The following is a 21,054-nucleotide window of genomic DNA, read 5'->3' on the forward strand; positions in this document are numbered from 1 at the left end:
GCCCTGGCCTTGTAACTCAGAGCTTGTCACTGCTTCTAGTTACTTCTTCCCTTTTATAGAACAAAATGCATCTGTGAAAATTTTACATGCTGATTTTTGGTTTACCAGGCAGCAGTTTTCCATATCAGTATTCATCCATATCATCATATTCATCCTCTACCTGGTTTTCCTAGAGAATCTGCATGTGTGCTTATACACGTGCGTGGAGGTCCCTCTTCTCTTGTCCTGTACGTTATCCCCCCAGACAGGGTCTCTCATTGAACCTGAGATGCACAGCAGATCCTCAGGCTCTACTGACAGGTGGTCATGGCCATGCCCTGCTTCTTATGTGGGTACTGGGGATCCGAACCCAGGACCTCATGTTTGAGCAGTGTGTGCTGTTACCCACCAAACCATCCCCAACCCATTCCTGCCATATTTTTTATGATGGTGGGTATTCCATTTTATAGATGCCTGAAATAGGAATAATTAACTCAGAGGCCATGATTCTGCAGCCGTGCCCCTGGTACAAGGTAGTCCATTCTTCTTTTGCTATGGCTATGACTGATTTGCAGAGCCTTGCTGTCCCCCACCAAGACACTTTAGGATGAGTGGACCCACATACTACACACATGAGGAAACAAGGGTGAGACCCTCACAGAATCAGAGACATGCCTTGGGGACAAATCAACGATGGATTTCATGTGTGGTTGTGGTACACTTGTGCAATTTTGTATTTTACTTTTTGCTTCGGAGCACACTGCGAACAGACTCATCAAAGGGAACTGACTTTGTGAGTGATGGGCTCATGGCAAAGAACTAGGAACGGACTGAACCCACCAATCATCCACAGTTGTTGCTGTCCGTGACTGCGATGGGGCCAGTGGGTCCCGTAGAGTGTTCCTGTGTTTTAACAAGGGAAAAAAGTGACCTGGCCCTGTCAGACATATGATGGAATGACCCCCAAAAGCTGCCAGATTGCTCTCTAACTTGAACTGTCTGGTGACAGCGTCCCCCACAAAGTAATATCTTGGGGAAAAGACAGCCAGTTCTGCAACTGCTGAGTGGCTGGGAGCCAAGGTCGCATGAAAATTCAGACTTGGGGTCGGGGAAAGATGAAGTGAGCTTCCCCCATTTCAGATAACACCAGGGTTAAGCTTCAGGAAGCGGCCTCGGCGTTCTAATTCACAGGTGCTGTTTGTGCTACCAATAGTCAAGTAAGCTTATGGGCAAAGCTCTTGTGATGGATATTCTGGGATGACCCGGATTGAGGGTTGTTCTGCTTCTCTTGGTATCAGGACCGACTCTCTTTGAAAGTAAAAATCTGCTAAGCATTTTGTCATTTGAAATGAGGAACATTTAACAGAGGGGGTTGCCATTTTAAAATGTGGTGATCCCCAAATAATTATGCCATCTGATCACTGCTTAGACTTTTGTTGAAGTTCCAAATTAGGCACTGTGAGAGGTATGGGTAGAATCTTTAGAAATTATGTCAAATAATTATAGTGTCTGGTTTGTTTTTATAATTTTCCAAGCAAAGAATTCAGGCTCTAATAAAGGAGTATTTTATCAAATAAAGGATGTGTGTGTTGTGCATTAATGACGGAGGGCTGGGCAAATGGTGGGGCGTACAGAAGACTGGGGTGTGTGAGGGGGTCTCTCTGCATTGTAATTTTCCTGTAAGGTTGAAATTATTTCAAAATCAAAGTTAAAATTTTTCCTCTTGACAGTTGATTTGGGTCAGATAAGCACCATGGTGTCTTAGGCAGGTCGTGAGGGTAGTTAGACCTTGGGAGGGAGCTTGCTGCCCCTGCCACAGGACACAGTCGCGTGCTGTGTTAACCCCGGTGAGTGCAGGAGACAAGACCATCTATGGCTATTTTATTGCAAAGAAGTCATCCCTGTAAAAGCCCATGCTCAGTAAATCCACGCGGGGACCTTCCCTCGCACTGAAGGAAGCAGCAAACATTTTGAGAAGACAGCTGCTTCATGGGAGCGTAGAAAGGCTCGGGCATGTGGAGCACCCGGACATTGCTCCTTACTTACTTTGTTTCTTTTTCTCAGCGCTGGTGGGAAGCTGCCAGGATGAAACAGCTCAGAACTTGGAGGATTTTAGGGGAAACACAGTTTTAATCAGTCTGCCCTCTTACTCATTGTTCAGAGATAAAAAGCTCCGGAAATTGACATTCCCTCAAAATGTAGGTGCTGAGAACCTGTGAGCCAGGAGACTTTTACAGGAATTAAACTGGAATTAGTGTTCATATGCATTTTTCTTTCTTGCTTTTAACTTCCCACCTCATGGTCGCTACCTCCTTTCCCCTTTCCTGCTCCTTCCCTCTTCTGCCCTGTTCTCTTTTCCTTCCTTCTCCCTGTATTTTTGCACCATTGGGGTTTGAACCCAGGGTCTCTGCACCTGCTAGGCAGGTGTTGGACCACGGGGTCCCATCCCCTCTCTTCCATCTCCTAATTTTTCTTTCTCCTTCTTTCTGTATCTTTTTAAAAAATATGTGTAGCCCAGGCTGGCCTCGAACTGGTGATCCTCCTGCCTCTGCCTCCTTCAGCAAATCCTACTGGCAAAACCAGCTTCTTTTTATGATTTAACACACAGGGACGGAGACGTATGAGGGGGAAAACCAGAGAAAGGGAGTGGTGTGTCGAATCCTGGCAGCTCAGGCCCAAAGTCTGAATGAATTCAGTTCCCCACCTGTCTGTCCCAGTAACCAAGAACTGCTTGTGACTCAGGCTCTGGTCCTTTGTTTCCTTGGTTCCCCGTGAGACCGTACCCTTTACTGGTCTAACTTTCATGTGATTCAATTCAAAGCAAACTTTTGTTTCGTCCATAGAACAAGTAATTTCCTGAAAATGAGTAATTAAAGGCCTGAAATCCTCTAAGGAATGTTCAGGCCTGTGTCAGCTCTGCTTCCTTCGGGGAAAGAAAACTGTGGCCTTGAACCTGCAGCTTGGGTTTTGTTCACTTCATGAGGACCCATGGCCTCCTCTCTGGGTAACTCAGAGTTCTATTGACATCCATGGTTGGCAGCACGGATGTCCATCAGTGGGGCATATGTTCTAGAATGTAGAATCTAGATGTTTGGGGGAGGGGTGTATGCATAAGCATATGTAGTGTGTATGCCTGTATAGTGTGTACGCCTATATAAAGAGCATGTATGCCTATATAAAGAGCGTGTACACCTGCATAAAGAGTGTGTACGCCTATATAGAGTGTGTACACCTATATAAAGATTGTATATGCCTATATAGTGTGTATGCCTGTATAGAGTGTGTACGCCTGTATAAAAAATATGTACGCCTGCATAAAGGGCGTGTACGCCTGTATAAAGGGCGTGTACACCTGTATAAATAGCGTGTACTCCTGTATATAGGCACACAGTTTGCTCAGGCTAGTGTGCATGTAGAGGCCAACAGTCAAGCCTGGATCTTACTCCTCAGAGGCTTGTCTGGAACCAGCTGATTGGCATAGGCTGGCCTGCCAGTGTGCTCCAGGGATCCCTTGTCTCTGACTCCCCATGAAGGTCTGTGACCCTGCACCCAGCTTTTTCCTCTCTGGGTTCTGGGGACTGAGCGGAGGTCCTCATGTTTACACTGGGAGCAGTTTACTGGCTGAGCCATCTCCCCAGCTCCTTAAATAAGTGCTTGAAAATAAGATTTTGATATTTGTATTTTTTTCTTTAGTTTTCTTGGTTACCTTGATTCCAGTGTCTGTACTTTCGACTCATTTCTTGGGGAGCAAATAATAATGGCTTATTGTGTTTGGAAAGAGACTTCGTGAAGCAGTTCTGGAACATTCATTAGAGACACTGAATAAATGGAGGCTTTTTGATCACTGGCCAGCAAATTGCCTTATTAAATATGACCATGTAGTCGCATGGAATAGTCCTGGTCAGCTTCAGCCCTCTGTCCTAGCTGGTGGTGGAGTCCTGGGGAGGAGGGGCTTGCAGTACTGGCACCCAGGCTGTGAGGTAGGTGCCTTCCACCTCCCCTGTGCAGCCATGCAGAGCCCCATCACATCTGTATCCTGCTTTGGTCTGGTGCAGCCTGTCACCCAGAGCCACACAGGTCACACCTGCTGTGACGGCCCCAGCCCGAGCCAATTGATGCCTTTTTTTTTTAATTAAAAAAAATTCTCCTGGCTGCATATCATCAAGAAAAACAACATTGTTTTCAGGGTCTCTTATCTCTCCACTCCCAAATATCCTGTTTCTTTGGGCTGGGCAGCCAGGACCAATAGAAACCTCTTCCTGCCATTGGTTGACTTCATTTCCCAGACTTAGCACAATCTCATCCGCTCTAAACAACCTCATCAAAACTACTTTCTGGTCAGAGAGAAGCAATAATTATTATTAACATTTATTAACGATCAATAAACTTGATTGCAATATGGCCAGCACGATTAAGGTAAGGAGAGGGTTCCTCTACATTTGACAAACCTTGTTCTTCTTGCGCTTGGCTTCCTTTATCAAGGCAGATAAGTTAGGGTTGGGCAACACCCCCCCCCTACCACAATAGAGGACAACGAGATTTCCTTTGCGCTGCCTAGTAAATTTCCTTTTTCCTACTCCGACCATCCGCAAGGCTTAAAAACTTCAAACTCAGAAAAAAAATTGGGGTTTCTAAATTCTCTGTTGAGCGCCATGGATTACTCTTGTTGGAGGCATATGGAGCACTCCTGAATTTTCAGATTCTTTACCTGTTCCTAACGGTGTCTGGATGTGGGTCTGATGCGAAGCAACCGTCACGGAGGCTGGAGGGCAGGGTCACAGCGATGGGCTTTGTCCATGGCGAATGTTCGGATGCACTTCTGGGACTCCTCACCAACAGGCGTGCCGGCATGTCCCTGTGGAAGTGGGGAGAACCTCGGTGGTTGTTGTTAGCAGGATGGACAGAGGTTGACTTGAATTGTGGGACGCCTCCATGCTGAGAGGACTGAGCCGTCTCAAATGGTGGTAATTGGGTGTGCTGGTTTACGTGTTTATCACAAATAAAACACCTGCCCCTCTGTGCGCTGCAAGCTTTCTTCCTAGTCGTGTGGTGTGTGGGTCTCTCCTCTGTTGTGTTTGTTTCTGTGTGTTTTCTTGTAAATGTTTCTGGGAGGAAGCTGGTAGGGTTTAACACGGAGACAAATCTGCACAGGCGGTGAATTAAGTACGGGCTGGTTGCTACAGACAGCTGAAACCGGCACAGAAGTCGGTGGAGGCAGTGGGAGTCTGAGGTGGCGGTTCTGTTAAACGACCTTCCAGGCAGCCAGGCGTTGATGACATTTGTAGCAATAGGGAAAACTAGCAGCCTGTATTGACAAAGTGAGCCAAAGAGTGTGTTGTTTGTTATGTATATAGCTTGGTGTCACACAGAGATGGGACAAGACTTGTCTGTCCACTACTGCTTAGCTTGAAAACTCATGAAAGTCTAGGTTTGCCCACAGCCGAGATGAGGCGTTAGAAAACCCTCTTTGGTTAATATCTGTCGTGTTATGTATCAGGTAAACTGTGTTTCAGAGTTCCGTATAATTTTCAACCTCAGGATTTATTCTATCATGTAGGAAGGCTCATGCCAAAAGCCTTATAGCTTCACCTTCTCTGGCTTCAAGGATTAGGGCCAGCTGCAATACTGTGACCTAGAGGGAATTTTAACATTGGGTTAAGTGAGTAGAAATGACTGGATTTTGATAACCCCAAATTCTGCCTTTTTGGTTTCTACTTTAGACTCTTAATTCTATCCCTATTTCAAAGCAATTGAATCAAGTATTCTTTGTAAATCTTAGATATTTTGAGCAGACACTTATGTGGGTTCTTCCCCGCTTCCCAAGCCAATGCTTTAAGGCACAGACAGCAGTGTAGGAAGCGGAGTACATTTCGACAAACACTCCAGTGTGTTACGCTGTTTCCTTTGCGATCCCTGTTTATGAAGAAGTTGCTTCTGAAGTTTGAAGGCATTTTTGACTCTTGAATACATTCGGAGACAATCGCTTGCGGCTGTGTAGGACTCTGTACCTGGATAAATTCTGTGCTGTATGACATCGTATGTCTCCCCGTGATAGAAACGACTTCCAGGGGATTCTTTAAGGCCCTGTTAGAGGGGTCTCCCCTGCGAGGTAACTTTGGTGAAGATTCTCTGGTTTAAGTAGTGAGGTGGTTCCATGGCTTTGTTTATGGAGTGGGGAAAAGAGGCCTTGAGTCTGCTGACTGCAGCTTTAACCCCGCTAGCTCAAGCCTCAGATTAGCAGAGGGAAACAGGCTCTCTGAAGTTGAGCAGTCCCCACAGGGGCATTTTCCCATTGCAAATATGCTTGGAGTTTCAGGTGTTTCGGTAAACAGATCGATGAGCCCTTTCATTCGCAGGCACCTTGTTTGTGGTTCCTTTCCTTCAGCCAACTATGCTGGTAGTCTTACCGGGCTCCAGAACACGGCGTTTCAGTGGGGGAAAGGTGAAGGTATTTTAGGTTTCTCTCTGCACATTCGTGGGCTTCAGGATCAGGCTGAGGGCCCTAATAAAAACATGTTGGCAAACGAGCCACCATCTCTGTGTGCAAGCATTTGGAAGATGGCTCTGAGGGCTTCTTACAATACTGAGGGATGACTGACCCCGGAGGCCGCTGTTCCTCATGTAAACCTGTGCACATCAGCTAGGGGTCTAATTCAGTCCTCCAGAGATTATTCTGACTTTATTTGTAATACCCATTGCCATTTGCATAGCTTAAAGAAGACTATAGTGTCCTGCATTTAAAAACACTGGGGTGGGGGCAGACTGAATAGGGTTCCAATAGAAAAACATTCTAATTCTGAACAATTGGAGATTGTGAGTCCCTAGGTTGAAAGCCTTAAGTCTAGAATTGAATCTTTTAAGTGTGTGCGTGTACATGTATGTCTTTGCATGTGTGTGTGTTTGCATGTGTGTATGTGTGCGCGTGTGTGTGCGTGTGTCTTTGTGTGTCTGTGTGTCTCTGCGTGTGTGTATGTGTCTGTGTGTGCGTGTGTGTGTCTTTATGTGTCTGTCTTTGCGTGTGTGTGTGTGTCTTTGCGTGTGTGTATCTTTGTGTGTGTGTCTGTGTGTGTGCATGTGTGTGTTTTTGTGTGTAAGTACATGCGTGCATGTGTGTATGTGTATGCACATGGAAGGACATGGAAGGAGCATGTTCAAACGGCACCTTGAGTGGAAGTAGCTCAGGAGTCAGACAGGATGTGGAAATTTCCTAAGAAGGCCCAAGGCGCGCAGGCTCTGGGTGGTTGGAAAGTTACTAAGGAGGCCCAGGGCGCTCAGAAACTGGGGATGACAGGGAAAAGCAATCTCTGCACGGGCTTTAATGGATGCTGCTAAGCAACTTAGCTACAGCTGTGTCCCCGGCTGGCATCAGGGGAATAGGCATGGTCTCCCTCCTCCCTGCTTAGTGGGGGATTCTGCGACAGTGGGAGGAACTCCAGGTGCCAGGTGTTATTGTTCTGCATAACTGCCACATCCCAGAGCCGCTCCCCCACCCCCACCCCATTCCTGCTTCTGCTCTGGCCTAGGTGCCTTGAAAAGACAGCAGCATCTCCAAGATACTTACTGTGTGCACTCGGGAGTATTCTCAGATTCTCTGTGGTATAGCACATACATGAAAGCTGTGTGTGTCTATCTGTGTGTGTGTGCCTATGTCCACCACTCACCCCGAATGGTGGCCCTGTAATCTCCCCTCTCATTGAACACACAGCCGCTCTCCCTGCAGGACTCCCCCTGTCTGTGAATATTCCAGAACAAAATGATCCCCTCATCATCTCTGTCTCCTTTAAACTCATTGTTGTTGTTGTTTGTTTGTTTTGCTAAAAAAAACAGACCGTGATTTTTAAAAACATATTCCCAAGCACACTCGTACACATTCAATGTTTCTTAGAAAAGCGTACACACAAAATAAAGTAAGTCTTGAAAATCAAACGAAGCCTTCAGGAAAGTGTTGCTCGTCCGGAGCGTCTGAGTTCCTTCAGCTGAGAGGCACTGATTGAGCCGCTGGTGCTCACGGGGCTCTGCAGAGGCCTACCGGGGTTTATGAGGCAGCCTCAGCAGAGGAAATTTGCAGAGGTGGTCTTGACACGGTGTGCTTTCACGCCGCCATGGTGGGCCTTGTCCAGTTGCTATAGAGGCTTCTGCTTCCATGGGCTGAAGGACGCTGCTTCCTGCCCTGCCCTGCCCTGGGGACACTATCAGATCACCCCAGAGGCCAGCTCTTACATCCTGTGGCCACAGACACACTCGCATTTGGGGGCTCGGGCGTGTGATGCCAGCTTTCTCACCATCATGGTGGTGACCCTTCCTCACACTGGCGTGAGCCGGCACTCAGGAAATGGCAGACGCCGCGGGACTCAGGTTATTGTCCCCTTTCAGCGTGAACCGCCATTCTTTCTGATGCCGCTTTTCCTCCGTGTTCCACACAAGCCAGCTTCAGGAGTAAAGCCCACAGCCACGGACGCTGCCTGGGTGGTTTCACAGACACAGCGCACAGGGCAGGGTCTCTTCCAGCTTCTATCGTAGCCTCCGAGCCTGTGGCAGAGTATCAGGGCTAGGGAGAAGGTGGGAGCTGCAGATGGCATCCAGCTGCAGCAGGAAAGGTGGAGGAAGCCGGTGGCTCAGGTGGCGGTGGTCAGCTTGCTGCCTTCGCCTGTGCTGCAACCCAAGACTGCGTGTCTGGTGATAGCGGGAGGCCTGAATCGTGTCTTGTTTTTTTCTGTTAGCTGGGATCCTTCACTATCCAATTTTCTCCACGAGCTTTTAGGGGGGGAACGTAATTTTGCTTTGTACGATTTACGGTCGTAGCGTGCAAGATGTTTTTCACTATAAGAAAAGTGCAAGGAGGTTGCAAAGTCAGTTGAGATTCTCCACCTCCCAGCAGGCCGCCGTGGCCACGGACCTCTGGTGTGGTCGTTCTGATTGCGTGTGCCACGGACCTCGGGTGTGGTCGTTCTGATTGAGTGTGCCTGTTTCTTTACACAGTTCACTCTTCTGCTTTTTGCTCTCGATAATTTACACACAATTCACCACCACATCACTACATGCTTTTAGTAAGCATGATTTTTTATGCTTTTTAAAATATAAAATAGATATTATCATTTTACAACCACTGTTCTGCTTTGGGGAATAGCCTTCCTTCAAAGTTTTATACATGCACGGCTGCACACGCTCTCTCTCATGTCTAGAAAAAAGCATTTTGTGAGTGTTGTTGCTTAGGAAAGAAACTTTTGGGCCAGCAGCTGTGCACATCTTTAATATCTTTGTGAAATTAAAATACTGTGTCAATTTCATAGACATTGCCAGCTTACTCCTAGGGGGATTGACTCACGACCACTCAGATATTCTGATCTAATGTTTGTCAATTGGTCTGGGAAGAATGGAAGCTCACTTTTTCTCATTTTGATTTGAATTTGTGATAGTTTTAGCATATTGTTCCTTTCTGTATGAACCCGTCTGTTGTCTACTGTGACCCGTGTTTCCTCTTTCATAATGAGCTCCCCGTTTGTGTGTTTTCCAAGTGCATCTCCCGTTGCCCTTGGTTGAGGCTGGCGGTGGGCTCAGCCTTCCATCTACAGTCCCGCACTGTTCCTTCTGTTTCTGACCCCTTCTCCCTACTGCTTGGCTTTGTGCATTCGTGTCTGTATTCTCACGAAGTCCCAGGACCTTGTTCTCGGCATTCACGTACACACGACTTCAACCAGCGTTGTCAGTAGTGGCCGGCAAGTATTGAAACAATATGTGTTAGCTACAATTCATTATGATTACTAAGGAGAAGAGAGAAAGTCATGTGGTAATTGTAAGGTCATATTTCTTTTTAGGGATCTCTCTCCTACTGAGATGAATGAACTAAGCGGACTTTGTGTTTAAAGGCACATAGAACACTTCACGTTTGTGATCGAGACTGACACTATCCCCAGAGCTGCCTGGCAGGCCTTGTGTTAAGTAAACAGGTACATGGCCTCAGAGTGCTTGTTCACAGATAAGGGTAGAAACTTCGTGAAGGATGCAGACCAGTCAGTCTCCTTTCTTGGTGTCCCCAGCGGTCTCATTATGACAACTGCTCCCTGCATCCCCAGCATTAGGTTTCTCTGCAGAGACGCGCTCAGACACTGACTGGGTAACGAGAGTTCTCGTAAACTATCTACTCCGTCATCCGTTCCTTACGTGAAAAACAAAAACCCTCAAGCGGCCGTCCTGCCACACGGGGCAGCTGTACCATAAACCGCTGGAACATTTGAGAGTGACCCGTTGGCTCCTCTGCATCTGCGTGGTGACAGGGATGGTTCTTGGCTGCTGTTTTACCTTCCGAGTCTTTGAGATGGTCTCACTCTGTAGTCTAGGCTAGCCCAGACCTCATGGCAATCCTCCTGCTTCAGCCTCCATACTGTCAGGATTCCAGGTGCGAACCAACCAGCGTGCCCGGCTTAAAGGAATGTATGCCAAATGTGATTTATTTTCTGAGGTCCCGGGGATGGAACCCAGGGCTTTGTTCGTGCGAGGCAGGCACGCCGCCACTCAGCTCCGCTCTGTCCTAAGAATTCTTTCCTTATTTGGCAGTATCCAAGGGGCAGAGATGCCTGATTCCAGGTCTGCTGGTGACTGGCTTACACGTCCTCACCCCAAGTATCAACTTCCTTGCTGTGCCTTGGGCGTCAGTCATGAGCAGTCAGGTCAGAGCTTTCCGCTAGGCCCCGCGGCGTCTTTCGGCAGGGTGTTCGTGGAACTCAGCCCTGGGAGGGAGGAGCAGGTGCCGTGCTGCCTCACGCAGATAAGTGCTGAGGGTTTCTGAGAAGGCGTGCCAAAGCCCAGTGAAATTATTTATGTTTCAAAGTGCCACATCAGAATCCAACCATAACATCAACAAGGGCTGTTACTTCAAACGCTGTGGGTACAAACAATGCGTGCTTAGTTCTGGAAAATAGGATGGGGACATCAAGCAGAGATGCTCCAGGTTGTACGTGTGTGAGTGGGCGTGTACGCATGAGTCTACGTGCAACCATGTGCGTGTTTGTGTGGCGACCGGAGTCAGTGCTAGCTGTCTTCCTCAGATACACCACGTCAGCTACACCGCCTGGCCTGTCTTCCCCACTCCACTGCTGGGTCCAGCAGTTGCATGAGTGCTGGGGATTTGAACATGGGTCCTCATGCCTAAATAGCGGGTACTGTGTGCCCTGAGCTGTCTGTCACCCCAGCCCTACACAATCTTATGTTTAAAACATCCATGTCTACGATTTACTATGACTTTTGCTGTTACGAAATTGCAGATGACACACGAAGCCCTTTCCTGTTCCTTTCCCCTATCTGATAAGGACTATAATGGGTTCAGCTCTGAAGGGAGCCCTTCACGCCTCCGCATGAATACCCAAATCAATTGATTCAAATGACCCTAGTCCTTCTTGCATCCCATTGGGCATTTTTAAATGATGTTTATTCTTTGATAGCTTCCTACATTTATACAACGCATACCGAGCATATTCCTCCATCACTCCCTCCCCCACCTGCTCCGGGCGGCGCCCCCACCCATCTCCCTCCTGGTCATTTTGTCAATAGCCGCAAGTCCAGTTAATACAGTCCATGTGGGCATGAGCTGGGGCCATACTTGATAGTGCATTTGTTGAAACAAAATTTCAGAATTTGTCAACATGGGTGAGTTCATGTCTCAATCCAAGGCAGGTTTCTTAAGATGTTGCTTTAAGAACATGTGGTTTCACGTTGCATGGCTCTCTCCTTGGGAGGTATGGCAGCCAGCAATAACATGAAGGCTGCCCAAGACACCACAACCCGCAATTGGCTGTGCCAGAGAGACACTAGATACTCTGTTTGCACCAGCGTTGTGATAGAGCCCGTGGAAAAGCATTGGTTTTTATCATTCCTGCAGGAGATGGCAGGCACAGACTCAGTCCTAGAAGAGCCACAGAGAGGGGACGCCCTGGAGGGGGTAGTCAGAACTTCAGCAGGAACTTCAGCAGGAAGTTGGCCTCCCTGGCCTTTGTTCTTTAGGGGTGGGAGGAGAGAAGATGGCTGTGGAGCCATCCTCTCTGGGGTTTGGTGGCTCTTTAGATCTCAGGACTCTCAAGGTGGTTCAGAGCAGGGCCTCCTGAGACCTGGGCAGGTGATATCTATGCGCCTAGACAGAGGGCTCCCAGCAGGGATTTTAATCCTGCTGTCCCTACTGTTCCTGGTCTATGACAAGTCAGACATAGTCTGTTCCACCTGGTGTTCTTCACCTGGTGGACCCATCGTTCCCACTTGTGTTACTGTAAGGTAGATGGGGTGTAAGGCGCTTAGAACTCTGGGTAGCGCATGGGGGCTTCGCTCCTCAGTGGGTAGAGGCCACTTCCACCCACCCAACCCGGCTCCCATTTGAGATGAGCAACAGCAAATAAATAAGATTGCCCACCAGTGAATCCAGCTTCTTTAACCCTTTTCTCCAAGTAGCTGTTTTCTCTGTGTTATGAAATAAAAGCTTGGGACATAAACACCAGTTTCCAGTTCCCAGCACTGCCTGCTGGAGGTGACCTGCTTCACTGCTAGGGAGATGCCTGATGGCAAGCTTTCCCAGCTTTCTTCAGAGCAGGGCCCTCATTCTCCCTCCCTCCCTGATCCACACCCCAATCCTCTTCCCTCCCTCCCTCTCTCCATCCCTCCCTCTATCTCTCCCTAGAACTCTGCGCCTTGTTCTTCTCTTTCTCTCTAGAACTCTCCAGCATGAATGGCTTTGACTTCTACAACGCCTCTTCCATTGTGTGGATGCTTAGAACTAAAACATAGTCACAGTCCCAGAAAATTAAAAACATTGTTTAAGGTCAAATACAAGTGAATTTCAGGGTGACCTGACTCTGGGAGTTATTCTTTCCACCAATGTGAATTAACACAGACAGTTTTGGAGACTTGGCCTCTTTTCAGGCAAGTAGGATGAACTGTGAAGCTTCTAAAAGAAAAGTAAAATCCACTTTGCTGCTTCATAGCCCTGAGAGGATGTTGCCTGTCTGACGCTAACCCTACCTCTGCCCCTTTGACTGGCTTGCTATTGAAGCGTAAGCCTATGGCAACCCGTTTTTTTTGTGTTTTTTTTTTTTTAAAGATGGTGGTTATGAGAAAAGAACACATATATTTTTTTAAGCCTTGTTCTCTGATGATGGAAAACATCTTTTTTTAGACCTTGTGTTTACTGCTTTGGTAAACAGTAAAATTGCTGCTACAGCAATCACCTTGAGGATAAATGGTTTGTAGACAGATACTTCCTACACTCACTTCCTGCCCTGATAGCCAGGCCAGCCAGAGGCGCAGGCGCAGGAAGGGCTCCTCATGGAAGCTTCCTGCCCGCATGCTGCTCCTTCCTCCTTGGGACGGAGGCCTCCGGGTTTCCAAGGGAGGAGTCTGTGTTTTATGGCACGTGAAGCTGCCATGCCTTGATGCCTTTCGTGTCTGCCTCTTTATCTTGGTGTTATCTCACTCACAGATTGTGCCGTGTCCTGGGTGTGGGTGGGCAGGTCTCTCCAGGCTTTCTGAGTCACAGAAAGAGATTTATGATCCTAGTCGTCCTTCCCGAGATCTGATGAAAGATATCTTCTAGCGTTGTTCCTTCTAAAGACATTGAAGAGCTTTTTCTCTTAGTCAGGATGAAATCACAAGATTTGGATCCAGAATTTTTCAGTTCACAGTTTGTTCTGTGCCGCATTTACACTAGCTGTTAAATTCCCAGGAATGCATTGTTTAGGCCCTTTGAAGCAAAGCAAATAAAACCACAAAGCACCAACCCTGAACAATAGAGGGCCATCCATTACCCATCTACAGGATACGTCCTTAGCCACCCGTCCTTTTGTAGGGGGAAAATATATCAAGTCAACAAACAATAAACTAAACAAAATAAATAGTGTCCTAGAGCCCTCAGCTCTAGCCCTGGCAAAGCCCCAGAGAATGGTGTTTACAGGCTCAAAACAGGGCAACCTGCTGCTCCCACCAAGCCTCCGGCAGAGGTCAGAAATAATCACGCCCTGAGCAGCCTCCCCAGGCAAACATCTCCTTCAAGCTTTGCAATGCAGTGTGAAGGACACCAGTGCATAGGGTCCTCTGCTCCTGTAGACGCAGGGTCCATAAGAGATGACTGCCCCATGGAAACAGAGACTAGAGTTGCCTGGGAAAGCAGTTAGGTGTGGGTAGACCACCAACCCAGTGTTGCGAGTGGGTGCTTGCTAACCTGTTGGTACCCCCAGTGATTTCTGTCTACACAGCCACTCGGTATACTTAGGTATTTTGTGTTTGAAGTGAAAAAGAACTGGAATGAAATGGCCCCAAGAGTCACTCCCCCCACCTGCTACACAGCCCCTCTTTAAACTTCTGTGCTAATCTTGTTGGAGACCACGAAGTCTAGAATCTCAGCATCCCATGTGAGTGGAGACAGTCCCGTCCGCTGCACTGTGATGCAGGAGTGTCTGTACATGGCTTTGTTGCCTGGTAGTGAAACCCCACGGGCTCTCTCCCAGCATGGATCCCTACAGATGGCGCCTCTGCAGGTTTACAAAGCAGCCTGGCTGACCTCAGGGTCTAGGTGGTTTGTAGGAGACCATAAATTGTGGCTGTGTGATTCTGGGGTGAATGGAGAGTCTTACCTGTTGGGCTCCCTTCGGAAGACTACCCACACAAACGAGGATGGTTTTGGAGGCTCAAAAGATCTGTTGAATAATATCAGTTAAATGACAACAGCGCTAAAAATATTCTTTTTTTATTCCATTTCAAAACAACTATGTAGAGGCTTAGAAAATTAAAATTCAGAACAGAAATTTTAAGACACTTCATATCACTCCATCAAGGGTCTACTGATGCTTGATTCTTTTCCAGTGTTACAGGGTTTGTGTTCTCCATATTGCAGATACAACATTTAAGAAATGAAACTCATTTTTAAAACAATGATTTACTACTCACTTCCTTTTTTCATAGACTCCTTTAGAAATATAAGCCTTGTGTTGTATTTTCCTTCTGTCTTCTTTTGTTTTTTTTTTTTTCCAGGGCTGGGGATTGAACCCATAACTTAGAGCGTGGGAGGCAAGCTCTCTATTTATTGAGCTATATCCACTCCCTGAGGCTTGATTCCCTCATCTGTTTCTACAGAGCAGTGACACCTGCCTTGCGGTCCTGTGACTGTGTTTAAAAGCTTGCTGTGTCCGTGAGCTCTGAACAACAGGGTGCCTAGGTGTGCAAGGGTGAGCTCTTTGGGTATTCACCCTAGTCTCCGTGTTTTGCAACTTAACAAATTGTGTGTGTGTGTGTGTGTGTGTGTGTGCGCGCGCGCACGTGTGCACGCAAGCATGCATCTGCAGAGGCCAAAGGATATTAATCCCCTGGGGCTGGAGTTCCAGGCAGTCACAAACCACCTGCTGTCAGAGTTAGAGGTGGTCGTGGGTCCTCTGGGAGCCGTGTGTGCCCTCCCACCACAAGCCACCTTTTGAGGCAGGGTCTCGCTGTGTATCTCAGGCTAGCCTTACATTTGTGATCCGTCAGTTCTCCCCAAACCGTTTGGATTATGCTCCATCATACACAGCTTTGCTATTATGATTTAAGCTTACTAGCTATGTGCTTTTCTGAAATACATAAATGAACTTTCCAGGTTGTAATTAATTCTCATGTTTGTGTTTGAACCCAGTGGACTCTGGACATTTAGAGTTTTGTGTAAAGGGCCAAATTGTGAGAGGAGAGAGACGTAGCCATGTGGCCGTCTGGTGACTCCAACAGGGGCCCACCTTTGAGCGGTTGGACTCAGCTCCATTTTTATGATCCCAGGAAACCACAGTCAAAGGAAAATCAAGATGGGCATGAGAAAGGCCTGTACCCTTCCCCAGCCTTCGTCCCTGGGTGTTCTCTGTCGGGCCGAGGAGAGGTGGTGCCATTCTACAAGGAGAGACAGCCAGTCTCTGGAGCAGCCCTAGAGCTGAAAAAGATGCTGCTTCCTCAGTTGCCAGTACTGGGACCTTCTTGAGAGGAAGTGAGCAGGGCCTACTAAATTATCACGCTTGGGCAGCTTCTGTGATTAAAACCGTGTGAGAGGCCTTCTGGTTCCTGGCTATAATCATGGCTTCTTAGGAGACCAAGGCAAGAGGATCACAGGCTCCAAGACCTGCCTGGGCTACAGTGTGAGTTCAGGACACCGGGCAATGCTGATCCTGTGCCGAAATAGTTACAGATAGGAGGGCTGGGGACGTGGCTTAACGGAGCACTTGCCTCACGTGTCTTAAAGTCAGTCCTTCAGTCAGTCAGGAGTATGTCTCTTTTACACACATGCTCACACATGCACACACATAAATCTGTGTCACGCCAGGCGTGATAAGAAGCCCTCAGGAGAGGACTCAGTGCTCTGCTCCGAGGCCTCACGATTATGACACTTCACTGTGCTGATTCCTGGTGAGGGGCGCACCCAACGCGTCCATCCAGTGAGCGAGCGGATGGCTGCTCCAGTGGTGAGCGTGTGAGCCTGCGGGCCAACAAGGTAATGCCAATGGTGACAGCACAACCATAAAAAAAAAAAAAAATCCATTCTTTTTCCACATTGTGGGAAATCAAAACCATTTTAGTTCCTTTTCTAAGTGGATATGCATCTTTAATGTGTTTTTGTCCTTCAAAAGAATTCACGCTTTTCTTCAAAAGTGACTTAGGTGCTGACTTGCCTTTCACTTTGACTTTTGATCATGTTTAAGGTGTATGACGTGAGTCTTCAGACACATTCAGATGTTGATAAGTTATGTACTCAGGCGAGTTAGTATCTCTGCTATCTCCTGTGTGTATCCAGTGTGCACGACGAGGGGCCACGAGGACCCCAGATTTACTGTGAGCGACGTCCCAAAGCCAAGCACCGTATAGCGAGGGTGTCTCTGTATGGTGGGTAGTGTGATGCCCCCTGGACTTGATCATCCTGCATCCTAGACGCTTCCTACCCTTTGGCCTTCATCCCACCATTTCCCTTTGATTTCTGTGTTTAGCCGTTGTCGACTCTACCCTAAGCAAGATCATGCAGTGGTTTTCCTTCTGTACCTCTTTTGCTTAGCGTGTTGTCCTCTAGATTCCTCCACATTTGGACAAATGGTAGAAAATCACACACACACCCCCACCACCATTTGATAAGCATTTCATGTAGCTCAGGCTAGCCTGGGATTACCTATGACGCTAGTGATGGCATTGAACGTCTGATCCTTCTCCTTTCATCTCAAGTGCTGACAGAGAGAGAGAGAGAGAGAGAGAGAGAGAGAGAGAGAGAGAGAGAGAGAGAGAGAGAGAGAGAGTGTGTGTTGCCACGTGTGGTTTACAAAACATTGAGCACTGAACCCAGGGCTGAACCACATCCCCAGTCCAGAATCTAACTTTTCGAAGATGAATATCATCTATACACGGCACCAGCTCTCCCATCTCTTACCCCCTGAGGTTGTTTCCATATCACGTTTAGGTGAACACAGTTGCAGTGACTGGAGGCTGTGGGTATCCGTACTGGGTAGGGACTGAATTCCCTCGGGTGTCTATGCAGGGACTGGTGGAGCACGTGGTAGTCATCTTTAATGTATCTGAGAACCCCACAGCCAGCATTCCCACCCTCACCGTGTCTTGTCTTTGGTATCAGGCATCAGAACTGGTGTGAAATGACATCTCATTGTAGCTGTGGTTTTTAATTCCTGCAAACGTTAGTTAGGCTGAAATCTTTCTTTCTCTTTACCTGTTGGCCATTTTTAGGTCCCTTTTGGGATGGGAGAATACCTTTCCAAGGATCTGTGTGAATGTTTTTGCTGGCATACTAATCACAGGACCATGAAGAGCCCGGTTGGGTTGAGTGTATACAGTCTCCTCTGGGCTGTGAATTGGAGATTCCTGCTGGAGAATCAGAAGCAGAAAGGCAGCTCCTGAGCCGCTCTGGGCAGCACCTCCTTCCGGGACACTTGCCTTGTAGCCTTTTGCTTTCAGTGAGTGAAGACTCCTCCCACCGTCCCCCTGCCATAGCCCTTTAGTCTTGCTGGACCTGAGTTAATGAGAAGTTTTACCCAGTGTGCCGTGATGGAAACCATTCACATCTTCTGTGACTGTAGTCACGCCTTCAGAATTTCAGCCACTCTGTAATTTAATCTTAGTCTCATGTGCTGGTCTCCATTCACTGCAAAAGTTTTCCCATCAGTTGGAACCTGGCGGGTGACGCCACTGTGGTCTTTATGCTATGTGATGCAATCTACTAAGATGTCATCTAGTAAGTATCTACTTATTAGTAGATATGTTTCTGCATTCACTACAGAATAATCTGCTTCTTAATCTAGGTTAATTTCAATAACAGGGAATAACTGGTTTATTAAATCTTGAATTTAATAAACTGGATTACTTACTGGAATGTGAAAATGCACAAGTAATTAGGTAGGTTTTACGGCTTCAACTGTTATGTAGAAAACGGTGGAAGCAGAGTCTTCGGGAGGTCGTTTGACTGTAAGAGCGATGGCTGCTTTTCCAGAGAACCCGAGTTCAGTTCTCGGCACAGCATCGAGTGCCTGTAGCTCCAGCTCTAGGGGAAGCACCACTGAAACACCATCTTCTGGTTTCCATGGTCACCTGCACACGTGTTACATACATCCAGACAGACTCCGACACAGACACACATATGCGTGTAAAAAAAATGATAAAAAAAAAATGAATGAAGAAGAAAATGGTGAAACTGTGATCGTCCATGAGACTTGAGGTAGTCTGTGATCCTGGCTAGATATTTGTGCTTAGACACCAGGAAGTTATTCACATGTAATTTTCAGAGAAAAATACAGACAAGTCCCAAGGACTCTTTTTCTAGGTTTCCTGAAAGGTGAGATTTTTAAAATTTATTCATTGTTTGATAATTTCATGCACATCTGATGACTTTGACCACATCCTTCTTTCCATAGTCTTTTCTAGCTCCCACCGAACCCCTTCTTTCCCATAAGTCTCCCCTGCCCACTTCCATGTCTGTCTCAGTCAGTGTCACCTGTATGAGCAGGGTGGGGCTCATCTACTTGTAGGAAAGAATCGCTGCCCGGTGGCTACACCGTTGAGGCAATGGATCTATTTAAGGTTTATTTTACTTTTATGAGTGTGCTTCAGTTGATTGTTTGGGAATTCATCTCCTCGTGGCCTCCCTACACATGTAAACGTTTCCTGTGAAGAAGTGATCCAACGCACGTGAAGTCTCTCCTCTGAGAGAAACTAGCTAAAGCAAGTTCTAGTTTGTAGGATTCAAGGGAAAGGAAATGACTTTTACTTGGGAATCAAAATGTTGGAAGAAACTTGACTGGCCACCGAGAGCCCATTGTGTCCTGAGCTAATTGTGTTTTGGATCTGTACACTCATTGTTCTTGGGTAATTAAGAGAGAAGTAGGATTTTGCTGGAGGAACAGGCTTGCATGGGATAATCATGGAGTAATCTGCTTGCAATTACTGCTTGGAAAACATACTAAGGAAATTATATTTTAACTTCCTTTTGTCATTTCATTTTAACTTTTTACATAGTTTTTTTAATTAATTAATTAATTTTAATCCCAACCTCAGCCTCCCCTCCATCCTCTCCTCCCATTCTCTCTCTCCTCTCTCCACCCACCCCTACTCTGTCAGAAAGAGGCAGGCCTCCCATGGCCCTCAGCGCAGCTTGGCATATCAAGTTGCCATAAGACCAAGCACCTCCCTCTGTATTCAGCCTGGGCAAGGCAGTCCAGCATGAGGAATAGGTTCTCAAGAGCCAGCCACAGCACCAGGGATAGCCCTGCTCCCACTGCTGGGAGTCCCACGTGGAGAACAAGCTACACAACTGTCACATATATGCAGAGGAGCTATGTCAGTCTCTTGTTGTTGGTTCAGACTCTGTGAGTTCCCTTGAGTCTGGTGGTTTCTGTGGGTCTTCCTGAGATGTTCCTGACCCTCTCATTTCCTTCACACACCCCTAGCAGGATTCCCTGAGCATGGCCCAATACCTGGCCTTGGGTCTCTGAATCTGCCTCCATCAGTCAATGACAACTGGGATAGTGACCAATTCGACCCCAGGGGATGGCCAGCTCAGGCTGTGCATTCACTGTTGCTGCCGCCAGAAGTCTTAACCTGGGTCATCCTTGTAGACTCGTGGGAGCTTCCCTTGTATCAGGGGCTGCCTGGCTGCGTAAAGCCCCCCCCCTCTTGCCACTCATCTCTCAGCACTGTTCCCCTCAGTTAACCCCCAGTCTGATCTCTCATTTCCCATGCCCACCTGCCCAACCAAAAAATCTTTATTTCCCTTCCCCAGGGAGATGCATGTGTCCCCCGCCCTTGGGCACTCCTTGTTACCTAGCCTCTCTGTGTCTGTAGGTTGAACCATGTACCATGGTTAGCCTTTACTTTACAGATAATGTCCAAATATGAATGAGTACACACCACGTATGTCTTTCTGGGCTACCTCACTCGGATTGTTGTTGTTTTTTTCTAGTTCCATCCATTTGCCTTTCCTGATATCATTACTTTTAACAGCTGAGTAATACTCCACTGTGTAAATGTACCACATTTTATTTATCCATTCTTCAGCTGAGAGGCATCTAAGTTATTTCCAGGTTCTGGTTAGTACAAATAAAGCTTCTATGAACACAGTTGAGCAAGAGTCCTTATGGTATGATTGAGAGTATCCTTTGGGTATATGCCCAAGAATGGTATTACTGAGTCTTGAGATAGATTGATTTCCAATTTTCTGAGAAACCGCCATATTGATTTCCAAAGCGGCTGTGCAAGTTTTTATTCCCACCAGCAATGGAGGAGTGTTCTCCTTGCTCCACATCCTCTCCAGTATAAGCTGTCATTTGTGTTTTTGAGTTTAGCCATTCTGACAGGTGTAAGATGGAATCACAGAGTTGTTTTGATTTGCATTTCCCTGATGCCTAAGGGTGATGAGCATTTCTTTAAGTGTTTCTCTGCCATTTGAGATTCTTCTGTTGAGAATTCTCTGTTTATATTTATACCCCATTTTTAAGTTGGATTATTTAGTTTTTTGGTGTCTAGTTTCCTTAGTTCTTTGTATATTTTAGAGTTCAGCTTTCTGTCAGATGTGGGTTGATGAAGATCTTTTCCCATTCT

General features: G+C 47.1%; 1 protein-coding gene across 2 annotated transcripts in view; it reads left to right on the forward strand.

Moving 5' to 3' along the window:
- The first annotated feature begins 4,266 nt into the window (after window positions 1-4,266).
- The window catches only part of Erg (ETS transcription factor ERG), a 96,134-nt gene continuing 79,346 nt past the window's right edge, over window positions 4,267-21,054 (forward strand). For both annotated transcript variants that reach the window (XM_038346432.1, XM_038346433.1), the window contains exon 1: window positions 4,267-4,395. In XM_038346432.1, the coding sequence (XP_038202360.1) occupies window positions 4,378-4,395 (18 nt within the window). In that variant the 5' untranslated portion in view covers window positions 4,267-4,377. The remainder of the gene's footprint in view (window positions 4,396-21,054) is intronic.

The sequence above is a fragment of the Arvicola amphibius genome, chromosome 10 (genome assembly GCF_903992535.2).
Source record: "Arvicola amphibius chromosome 10, mArvAmp1.2, whole genome shotgun sequence".
Classification (NCBI taxonomy): domain Eukaryota; kingdom Metazoa; phylum Chordata; class Mammalia; order Rodentia; family Cricetidae; genus Arvicola; species Arvicola amphibius.